At 48.1% G+C, this 11,833-nt stretch overlaps 1 protein-coding gene across 1 annotated transcript; it reads left to right on the plus strand.

Annotated features, from left to right (window-relative positions):
* The first annotated feature begins 2,341 nt into the window (after window positions 1-2,341).
* Window positions 2,342-8,593, plus strand: LOC141499193 (uncharacterized). The gene is made up of 2 exons (XM_074202050.1): window positions 2,342-3,252; window positions 3,304-8,593. Exons 1-2 carry the CDS (start codon window positions 2,479-2,481, stop codon window positions 4,819-4,821), a joined length of 2,292 nt encoding a protein of 763 aa, XP_074058151.1. The 5' UTR covers window positions 2,342-2,478; the 3' UTR covers window positions 4,822-8,593.
* Window positions 8,594-11,833: the final 3,240 nt, after the last annotated feature.

Below are 11,833 nucleotides of genomic sequence, written 5' to 3' on the forward strand. Positions count from 1 at the left end.
CTTGGCCTTGACTGATGGTTTCAATTTCCCATTCATCATGTTTCATGATGGTAATGGTTCTATGAAAGATCAGGGGGAATAGAAGTTTCTAAGATCTGTATTTAGTCCTAATATAGCTATGCAAAAGAGATCAAATAGAAATACATACATTATGCCAACTGAGCAGATTGAATTCTTTTTGATATTTTCCTATCTTACATCTGACACAGAGCTCCACTAACACAACATTCGTCTTTGATGTCTCATCATAGTGTGGAGACAACCTTATGATCTCAAAGTCTGCAGCGGATTGTAAGTTCTGGCATGTCTGATTAAACTTTTTTTTTAAAGTTTCAAATAATAGTTGACAGTCTTCATAGCCGCTGCCTGAGGACCAGTCTTGTGCAACTCATAGATTTTATCAGGAGGCTGACCACCAGACAATACATTTTTCTAAGAAAACCATGTCACTAAGTCACAAAGTGGTAATGATTATAATGAGGGGCAAAGTTTGTACAAATGTAATCATGGATTTTCTAAAGTGTTGAGAGACATCTGGAAAAATGTCTGTTGTATGATACTGCCCCCTGCCACCCAATCCACCCAAAAGTCTGTCAGCTTCAGTTAGGTCACTCAGTGATCCAGGGCCTTCCCACTATCACAGAAGCACATCCGGTCCACTGTTCTCCTCCCCTTTGCCTACATTTTCAATTATTATCCTTATTCCGATATCACAAAAGCCATCCAATGTTATATTACCTACTATATTGATGATAGAGTCCTTACTCTCATAATCCAAAAAGTAAATCTGATACAATGTCGACTATACCATAGTCTGGCTTGCTGATGTTTGTCCTTCATTCTCAAAGAAGACTATGACATCAGGGAGGTGATGATGCCATGACAAGCTAGTGAATTGGATTTAAGGTGGGAGGGGAATATTGTGCTAAATTACCAGCTTTCTCCTCCAGAGCCATCTGGATCCAGTGATCAGGCCTGAATCAGGAGATGGCCCTGGATGCCAAGCGATCAAGGTTAAACGACTTTGCCCAAGCTCACACAGCTAATGAGCATCAAGTGTCTGAAGCTGGATTCAAATTCCCATCTTCCTGATTCCAAGGCCAGTGCTCTATCCACTAGGACATCTAACTACCGTTATATACTAAGTGTTAGAGCAACCTTAATACTCCAGTCTTAGAGTTAACAGTGTTTCCCAAAAGCCAACCTCAAATCTGTCAGTCTGGCACCCAGTTATTGTTGTTCAGTAGTGTCTGGCAATTTTGAGACCCCTTTTAGGATATTCTTGGCAAAGATACTGGAGTGGTTTGTCATTTACTTTTCCAGCTCATTTTACAGATGAGTAAACTGAGGTGAATCGTGTTAAGTGACTTGTCCAGGGTCACTAGTAAGTTTTGAACTCAGGAAAGTTAATCTTCCAGAATCCAAGCCCAGCAACCGTCTACTGGGCCACCTCGCTGCCCACAACGGGGGTATCTGAATAGCCGAGTCGCGGGACTCATGCTAGGGAAGAAACCCATCGCTCCGCCTAGTAACCAAGATTTTGTTCAGCTTTTTTCATCCCAATTTCTTTTCACACAGGCGACAACACCAGGGCTGTCTACTTGCCGATAGCTCCAGTTATCAAACTATTAGAATAGGGCGGTCTGAATTGGTCACAACTCTTCTTTGCAAAAAAATGTCGTGTTTTTTTTTTTTGAAGGCAAAGGGGAGAAATGAAGTGGAGAGAGGGATAAAAGGAGCTTTCCTCGACAAGTCTGGAGGTTTTCAGACGCGTGAAGCGGGCAGCCGGGTGACCCAGGGGATGGAGGGGGCTGGGGCTGGAGGCAGGGAGGCGCATCCTCAGTTCCAGTCTGGCCTCTCCTTTCAGGGGGGAGTTTAAGCAAGCGCCTTTCCTCTGAAGGCCAGCATGAGGGTACGCTTGAGGGGGGAAAGCTTGATTTCCGAGCCGGGCTCCCTCAGGACCAAGCCTGGGGCGGCCCTGGGCTTCTGCAGTCCGTCCGGGAGGGCGCTTTCCTGTCGCAGGCGCTGGGGAGGAGCGGGGCTGCTCCAGCACTGTGCGCTCCCGCTCACACCTGGCACGATGGTTTCCGGCGTACCGGGGTATTTTTTAATGTGTTTTCCCAAACCACAGATATCAGTGAGACGGCTGCTGCCAGGCAGGGAGGGGAGGCTGGGAAACCTGGGCCGGTGCACTTTCCGTTTCCCAGTCGTGGGCTCTTTAAAGGTCTGTCCCTCACTCACTCCTCGTCTCCTCTGCCCCCTCCCCCTCCCCAACTCCGACGCCCGCCCTCGTCCATCCCCGCCCTCCCCCTCCCCCCTCGGAGCTGGGATCGAGTTGAGGCAGGGCCGGCTGGGCAGGGCCGCTTCCGGTTCCGGTTCCGGGGTCAGCACGCACGGGGTCTCCAACAGGCCTGTGCCCGAGGCGCCAGCTTCGAAGGACCCAGGGGCGGATCCCGCCCCGCTCGCTCCCGCGCCGGCATGGCCCCCAAGCCCGGCGGCCGCGTCGATCGCAAGGCGGCCAGGCGGCCCCGGCTCTCGGGGCGCCGCTTCACCAAGGCCGAGGACTGGTCCGACTGCCCTGCCCTAGGCCCGGGCTGGAAGAGGCGGGAGAACTTCCGAAAGCGGGGAGCCACCTGCGGCCTCTCGGACACCTACTACCTGAGCCCCTCGGGCGCGCAGATCCGCAGCAAGGTGGAGCTGGCCCGCTACCTGGGCCCGGGCTGGGATCTCAGCGGCTTCCACTTCAAGCTCGGGGTGCGGCAGCCCTCGCCCGCGCAGGCAGCGGCGGCGGCGCCGCCCAGCCACACCGAGAGGCCGCGACGAGGGCCGGGAAGGCCCAGGAAGGAGCCCGCGCCCCCGCCCCGGGAGCCGCCCGCCGCCGAGGGGCCCCGCGCCGAGCCGCCCGCCGCCCAGCCCGCCGCCGCCGCCGCCGCCGCCGCCGCCGAGCCCCCCGAGCCCGGAGCCCCCGCCCCGGCTCCGCGGCCCCAGCCCGCCGCCGCCGCCGCCGCCGCCGCCGAGGCGCCCCGCGGAGACGCCGCCCAGACTGCCCGCATCGCCCCCGCCGAGACTCCGCCGAGCGACCGCGGCGGCGGCCACCCCCGGCGGCGATGGCGGCAGCGCTGGCTCCAGACCCTGGGCGGCGAGGGCCAAGGGGGCGCGCCCCCGGGGGCGCCGGCCCAGCCCGGCGGAGGCGCGTCCTGCGCGGCCGCGCCTGAGGTGTGCGCCGCCGCCGCCGCGGCCCCCGCGGACCCCGTCAGTGCCGCCCCCGAGCCCGCCGCCGCCGCCGCCCCCGCCCCCGCCGCCGCCGCCGCCGCCGCCGCCCCGAAGCCGCGGGCCCGGGGCTCCGACTGCGGCCTGTGCGCCGGCTGCCAGACCCGCGAGGACTGCGGGGTCTGCTGGATCTGCGCCCGCGAGGGGAAGCCGGGCCTGGTCCGGCGCTGGCGCTGCCTGGCCAGGCGCTGCCAGCAGAAGCGCCTGACGAGGAAAGCCAGGGCCTCGGGGGCCAGGAAGCCCCCCGGCCGCCGCCCGGCCGCGCCCGCGCCCGCGCCCTCGCCACCGCCGCCGCCGCCCCAGCCCCAGCCCCAGCCGCCGTCCCCGGGCCCGGCCGCCGGCCCCGCGCTCCCGGCCGACCGCCACCGCCGCGCGCGCAGCAGCCGCAGGTGCGGGACCTGCGCGGCCTGCCGCCGGCTGCTGGACTGCGGCGAGTGCGACTTCTGCCTGGACAAGCCCAAGTTCGGGGGCTTCAACCAGAAGCGCCAGAAGTGCCGCTGGAGGCAGTGCCTCAGCTTCGCCATCAAGCGGCTCCTGCCGGCCAGGGACAGCGCCTCCTCGTCCTCGGAGGAGGAGGAGGAGGAGGAGGAGGAGGAAGAAGAGGTCAAGCCGCGGCCGCGGCCCCACTGGGCCAGGGCCAGGGGCCGCCTGGCCCAGAGGCTGGTGGCCGGGGCCCGGCGCAGGCCCCGGCAGAAGCCGCCGCCTCTGCCCCTGGTGCCGAAGCAGGAGGAGGGCGCCGACGCCCCGCAGCAGCAGCAGCAGCAGCCGCTGGACACCAGCCTGGTCATCCTGCAGGGCGGCCAGCACATCCCGGTGCTGGGGCCCGTGCCCAAGGAGGAGCGCTCGCCCACGCCGTCCCCCGACCCCAGCCCGCCCGAGGGGCCCGAGGGGCTGGCGGCCTCCGGCCAGCTGAAGCAGGAGGTAAAGAACTCTGAGTCCCAGGCCCCCGCGGCCACCCCAGCAAGCCCCGGCGGCTCCCTGCCGGACCTGCCCGGCAAAGAGGCCGAGGGGGCCCAGCTGCAGCAGGTGGTGAAAGAGGAGGAAGACCCGGCACAAGAAGAAGTTGCGAGCACCCCGGTGATCATGGAGATCTACAGCTTGGGCAAGACCACCCCGGCCTCCACAGGACTCTTTGGAACCCTGGACAGTGTCCTGCAGGAGTTTCTGATGGAACTGAACGAGCTGCCCTTGCCCGCCCACTGGGAAGTGCTGCCCACGAGGGGACCGGACCTCTGCCTCATCCAGCGATCCATCGTGTCCACCGTGGCTGCCGCGGTCATCCACATCCAGCCGGGCCTGTACTTCCGGGTGGTGGTCCGGGATGTCCCGGTGCCCCCCACCCACGAGCTCTACTCTGCCCACCCGCTGCGGCTCACTACCGTAGATGAGGTGATAGAGCTCATCTGCAGCCTGGAAGCCTACCATTTGTGTCCAGGCTGGCCCGACAGCTGGCATCAGGGCCCGCGGTCCCCAGGTTGTGATGTCTTGGTCTACGAGGGCCGTTGCCAGTATTGCTGCCTAAAGCCTTGGTCTTTGGGGAGGAAGCTGTAACTGTGTTACCCTTTTGCCCTGCATTTTCCTTGTCCCTATGCACTGAGTTGGCCCAAGGGCCCCCGTTACCCTACCTCTTTCCCCTATGTTGTGTAGGAGAGTTTGTCGATCTGCACTGGAATGGCTGAGGTGAGGGCAAACATTCCCTCTACCAGCCTCCCCCTAAGAGCCAGCATTTACCCATCTTCTACCTCACCCCTCTCTCAGTAAGGACTGTTCTGAAGGTCCCTACTTGATTCTCTTTTGCCTCTCCAGGCTCCTGACACAGGAGTTGGGAAACCCACCACCCTTTACCCTCTCTCCTACCCTACCCCCAAACATCCACACACCATATTCCTCCTCTCTCCAACTCCTTCTCAAGAGACATGGGCTGGTTCCACAATTGGGAGTGAGGGACAGAGAGCGACCCTAATCAGGATTTACTGAGGGTCAGGTAGTCTTGGCCCTGACTTCAGAAGTTTAATTTCAGATTCTAGAAGAGGGGCCATTCTGCATTAATGACTGAAGTTGCTAGAGCAGATGGAAAGGTCCTGCAAGGGAAAAGGGGTGCCCTATCTCACTCATTCTCCTGGTATACCTTCACTCCATCCTTGCCCATGCACCTAAAGAGGCTGTGTTAGAGATGAGCAAAATTCATTGATTTTTTTTTATGTATCAGTGACCTATGTAGCCAGCTCTGCCCCCAACATGATTTTTGCTAACTTTATTTTTTTTTTGTTTCTTAAAAAAGAAATTCTACTCTTCCTGCCATAGAGATATCAAAAGTAATTCAGCCAACCATTTCTTAGTTTTAAAAGCTGTAAAGGCTGGAAAGCAGGTCTATAACACAGGTTCCACACTAGAACCCCTTACTGACTCAAGACCAGGTATTTTATGTCATCATGGTTTTGCAAATGTATCTTAAGCCCCCTTCCAGTGTATGGTCTACTAGCAGACTAGGGACCATAAATCAAATAACAAAAACCTTAAGACAGAATAGAAAGTATTTAACGTGGAAATTCTCCAATTGCCGAAAGATGTGATTTTCTATATGTTCCAGTTCTATTAGTGAGGAAAGGGAGCAATTCCTGAACAATTCATGTTCCTAGGGGGTGTATCCTGGCTGAGATATCTCTTTTATTCCTCCCTGCTACAGCTTTGGTTCAGTGTTGCTTTTTTCACCTTCACAGTGTAATATTTATTGATCCTCTGACCAGTTGCTGCTGCCATCTGTTTATTCCTCAGAGGGGAGGTTAGCATTCTTTTGTGAAACTGCCCAGCCAACATTCCTGGGGCCAGTCAACATATTTTCAGCTCTTATGTTAGGCGTGCAACCATGCCCAACTGGCACACTAAAGAGATTCTCAGATCTGTCAGGATTTGTTACTCAACCACATTTTCCTATTCAACTGGAAGTCCTCCCTCCCCCCCCTTGCCTTCAACTCCTGTCATGTTCTTGACAGGTAAGTCTCAGCCCAGGCAGATTACATTGAAGCTTTGCTAAACTGCAAGGAGACCTTTAATTACACTGGAAGGAGGTAGGGTAGACCTAGTAACCTTTGCTCTATATTTCTGCTTTGTATCCAGCTTTCTCTTCCCTTATAAATGTATTTTGTCCACCTGGAAATATTAGACAGTAGGAAATACTCTGGGGCCAAATGGATCCATCCCAGAATTTTACATTGTAAATACTTCTCATTGAATGTCATGGTAAACATGCTTGATAATTTTTTCATGGATTTCAAACTATTCATCAGATGTAAAATTTGACCTGCTTTTAAAAAAATGGGTTAAAGATATCCATAGTTCTCCCTCAGACAGCTCTCGTTAATTAACACAAAAATTTGAGCTAACTTGTGCCAAAAGGTCTACAGAGACCTAATTGAGTTTACTACAAGAAAGTTCTAAATGATTAATTTGACACAACTCTGGATTCCTTTAGCTCCCTACAAATCAGTGACTGTTTACCTGATACATAAGGGAGTTGATTATTAAGTCTTTGCTTGCCTTCTGTAACAAAGTCAAAAGTTACAGTGAAATTATTTAATATAAATGAAGTTCTTTGGGAATGTTAGATGGAAAACTAAATTAAAATCAGGAAGGAAGGAAGGAATGCTAGTCTTGTTACCTTCCATTGACTTGTTAGGTTGGCCCAAATCATTTTCCTCTTCTTTAAAATGCAATGATAGGATAAAATTCAAAGGAGTTTTAGTGATTAATGATGAAATTGAATAGATTCCTTCAAATGACTTTGGTATCATCTATATATACTGTCATATTCAGTCAAAACATCAGTGGAATATAGAATCATTAGTAATGCCATGTTCTGTTTAAAAAAAATAGTATATCAATTGTCTAAAGCAAATATTTTCACCAGGTTGGAAAGTGTATTTATGCTATTTTCTTTTAGGCAATCAGAAGATTGATCATACCAGAGTAGAAACAAAGGAATTTCCTCAAACAGAATCCTGCTTTTTGTCTGGTTGAGACCACTCAAAAACTGTGTCTACTTAAAAACATCTCCTGGACCTGCCAGGGTATCTGGAATATTCACCAAGAGAGTTGTCATTGGGTCTCCTACAGTGCAAATGTATTATTTGAAAAGGGAGAGATAATATATTAACATTGGCAACTACGATACCTGTAAACTTTTCAGACTAGCTTACAAAACTACTTAAGTAAACAGAAGGCAACTGATCATGGAGAATGAGATACAGAAAAGGTTGGTTTTGACATGAGGTCTTTACAAGGGAAAAGGATGGCAAACACTGGACCTTTTTGGCCAGCCAGAGAATAGTATAAGAGCCATGTGCACCTTTCAGAATAGAGAAAGAACCAGCAGCAGGTAGGAAAGTGGATAGTCAAAGCAAAATTTTTCCTATTTTTGCACTGTTGATCACTGGGTCTGTTCCTGATAGAGTTGATGAATAAGTGCTTGGAAATAAATGAGGACAAAGTGGACATGGACCAAGTGCAGAGCTGAAATCAGAGCTAGGCAAAAAGGGGTTGTACCCTCTACTGAAATCGTGTTTGTTTGGGGAAAGGGAGGAGGGAAGAGAAGGACTCCAGATTCCTGGCAGATTAGTCCCAAATTTAGGAGCAGGCTGGGACAAGACCTTAGAGAGGCTCTGCTTCTCTATACTGAGTACAATCAGGGGTGGAGGGGGTGCCTTTGGGCAGCCCAGGACTTAAGTGTCAGGTGGAGGCTTAGAATTCCCCTCCCCCCCCCAATTGAGAGGACCTTTCAAAGAGCTCTCATTATGTTCTGCTCAGGGAAAAGGGACAGGATTGTCCTATATTTGACAGGTGGAATGAAAGTTTTAGGTCAAGGGATTTTAAAGAGATTGGTAAACTGAGAGGCCAGATGTTTGAAGGGACATCAGTGGTCTCGTGTTATATGTTGCCCTCTCATTTGTGATCTCTATGCACATGCATTTTCCTTAATTGATGTACATTTATGCAAATGTGTATTCTAGGTTGATGGAACAAATGTATTGAGATTATCTCCAATTTATTCTGTGTATATCTTATTTGTACATAGTTGTTTTTTTCATGTTGTCTCCATTAGATTGAGCTCCTTGAAAGCAGGCATTGTTTTTTGCCTATCTTTGTATCCCCAGCGTTTAGTACAGTGTAGGTGCTCAATAAATACTTCTTGACTTGACTTGACTTGACTTTTCTTACTATGCCATTTCATGAAATTACTTTACTATGGACTAAGTATGTCTCCTTTGACCACAGGAAAAAAGTAAACACATTCTTTGTGTAGATTCATAGAATATTTTGAACCTGAAGTAGCTTATTTTGGGGGCCCATGTACTCCAAATACTACAAGTAAATAAAAAATATTTTAAGGCATGAGAGAGCAATAACAACTAGTAGATCAGGAAAAGTTTGCTATAGAAAGTGGCACCTGAGTTGAGTCCTGGAGAATTCTGAGTAGGAGGTCAGGTTACAATACATCCCAGGTATGTGAGGCGACGTATGGTAGAGCAGTAGAAGGAAGGCCAGGCTCAAGGAACAAAAAACTGGCCAATTTGTCACAAATTAGAATGAAGGAGAGGAATATGAATTTTGCAGGAGTGTGCTGGAGCTAGCTTGTGAAGGGCATTAAATATTAGGCTGTGTGATCAACCCTAGCAGCCTGGGATGTATAGCAGCCGCTAGACCCAAAAAGGACTGGGTAACTCACTGGACTAGGGGTAGACACAAGGGGGAATGAAGCAGCCCCAAAGTGGTGATGCCATAGCAAGGCAGATTGAGAAACCAAGAACAAGAAAATGAACCCCAAGTTTTGCCCCGGGACCTATGGAGTTCTATTCATTCCACACTAATTAAAACAGACTTCTGTGATTTCATTTATTCCAATAAGTGTATGCCATTGATCTCATTTCATACGGAGGGGACTTCTATTTTACTCTAAGGAGAGAGACTTTCTCTATTCTTTTATCCCTCAAATAAAAATTTTCATTGCTTGAATAAGAAGGATCTCAAGTTTAACTTCCTGGTAACTGAAAGGAAAGTTTAGTGCATCACTCCATCACTATAATATTTGTGTCCTCATAAGAATCCTCAGCAAGCTTGGTGAACCGGCACCTGGAGCAGGAAGAAGGCACCCAGCCCTGGGTATCCCACTGCAAAGATGGCCAGGAAAGACAGAACTAGCCTGCAATACAAGAAATGCCGTCTTCTGGGAGAACACCCAGCTCTTTGTCTTCCACTCTGCTTACGTAGAGGCTATCTGACCTTTTAAGGTTCGCCTTTATTTAAAAAACATACAAAGTCTTCAATAAAGACATTCTCAAGAGCAAAAAAAAAAATTGGAGGTTGAGGTTAAATGCCAAGTAATATGCTCAGTAATATCACTCCCCCAGAAAGATTATCATAAAAGATAAGAAACAAATGGTTAATATTTTGGAAATAATTTCTAAATCAGCTGTCTCTGTGTAGTCAAACCAGAAAATCTGAGGAATAGCCAAGAAGAAAGGATAAACATGAGAAGACAACACTTAATCAATTACAAGAGCTCCAACCTGACCTAATCAAATAAACTACTGAAGCTGAAAAATGAGAAATGAATAAAGGAAAAGACATTGATAGAGATGTTAATCATTTTCTCCAAAAGTTTAACTGATAGGAAGCAGCTACCATAATGAAGAGGGCAAAGGAGTCTCCAAACTGCTTCAGCAAGTGAATACTTCATTTTATTACCAAACAGAAACTTGGCAGCCAAAGGCAACACAAGTTGGGAATATAAATGTGTTTATAAACCCAAAAAGATATTGGATTTATGAAGTATAAGAGATGTTTTATTTTGCAATCCTCACAATTTTTAAAGCATTGATTTTCAAGATATCTGAAAGCTATAAATGACTGAAGAATAAAGAGAGATCAGTTTATTATCCCAAAAAGTGACAATCAAGAAAATCAACGACTGATCCATATGGCCTACTTTCTCATCTCCAAAAAATCTTTATGAACGTTATCTATATGTATGTTTAAAAAGTATCCTTGAAGTCTCCTTGATGGAAAATGTGAGGAGGGAATGGCTGAAGTTTCAAAAAAATATTTTATACAACAGATCTCATCCTCATAACCATCCAGATCCTACTATGTTGACTGTTAATTGTGAGAGAAAAAAAATTAACTTGCTAAAGAAAAAGGGGCATTTAATGCAAAAAATACTTTTTCTAGAAGACATCAAATGTTCTATCTGCTGCGTTCAGTTGTTGAGGGTTTTTTAATCACGTAGAAACAAATAACCAGTGGGCTCTTGTATTCTCAGAACTTCTCCAAGGTCACAGTGGCTAAACTCAGCTTGCACCCAGGTTCTCTAAGTACAATCCTGAAATTATGTTTGCAAAAAAACATTTGCCTCTTACATGAAAGATATCCCTTATAGATTTCAAATGAGTGAAGGATTTCTCATGGATGATGTCTTCCAGATAACCTTATATGGATTCTGGTGTGCTTCAAACACCAGAGTACAATATCTTCTCAACAGAATACATTACCACTCAAAATTTACAGACCTCACAATTCATACAATAAAAAACACTTAGAGGAAGAATACCTATTTCATTGACAAACAGACTGTCATTCCATTGAGGTAAATGTGCCATCAGTAAGTAAATCTTGGACAGGCACTACAGAAAGAAAAAAAAAACTGAGCTTAGAATTGAAAAACAGAAATTAAAAAGTGTATTGTACTGCAGTTGAAAAATGGCATAGTTATTTAATAATCCAAAGAAGCTCCCTGACACAAAAATCTCATGGTGTTTAATACTAGTATTCTTCAAAAAAATGCTGTCAAAAGATATATTAAATTTTATCAAATCAGAAAATGCCACAGTCTCCAAGAAACAAAATTGTACAATGCCCCAGCAACAGAAAGATATGTGTTTATAGGCTACAACATTTAAGTGAAGATGATCTGTATAGACAAAGTGGCATACCCGGGAATTTTATAATCAAAAAAAAGGTGAGGTGGTCTTACATTAAGAAAAAAGGGACAACAGATTGCTATACTGGTACCCATTTAATGTCAGGAGACCATGGAAGACTTTTTTTTTTTAAATTTAAGGCAATGGAGTTAAGTGACTTGTCCAAGGTCACACATCTAAGCCATTATTAAGAGTCTGAAGGTAGAGTTGAACTCAGATCCTCCTGACTCTAGGGCTGTGCTCCATTCACTGGGCCACCTGGCTGTCCCTGTGGAAGACTTTCAACAAACTAAGAGAGTCATCTTTGAAGGATTTATGGGATAACATGAATAAGAATCCCACAGAACTATAAGGCATGGATGGAAACCAAAGTGGAATATTAGAGGGAGTTCTCACATTGAAGAGATCACAAATACATTACATATTGAAGCAATATCAACAAAAATCAAACCTCAATCATTTCAAAGTTTTTAAAAGAGGAAGAGTCAGGCAAAAGAAACATGAGAAAAAAGAAAATAAGCAAATTGATGAGAAAAAAGAATAGCAAGTAACAAGTGGTGATACAGACTCAGTGATAATAAGCAGAAACT

The sequence above is a fragment of the Macrotis lagotis genome, chromosome X, assembly GCF_037893015.1.
Source record: "Macrotis lagotis isolate mMagLag1 chromosome X, bilby.v1.9.chrom.fasta, whole genome shotgun sequence".
NCBI lineage: Eukaryota > Metazoa > Chordata > Mammalia > Peramelemorphia > Peramelidae > Macrotis > Macrotis lagotis.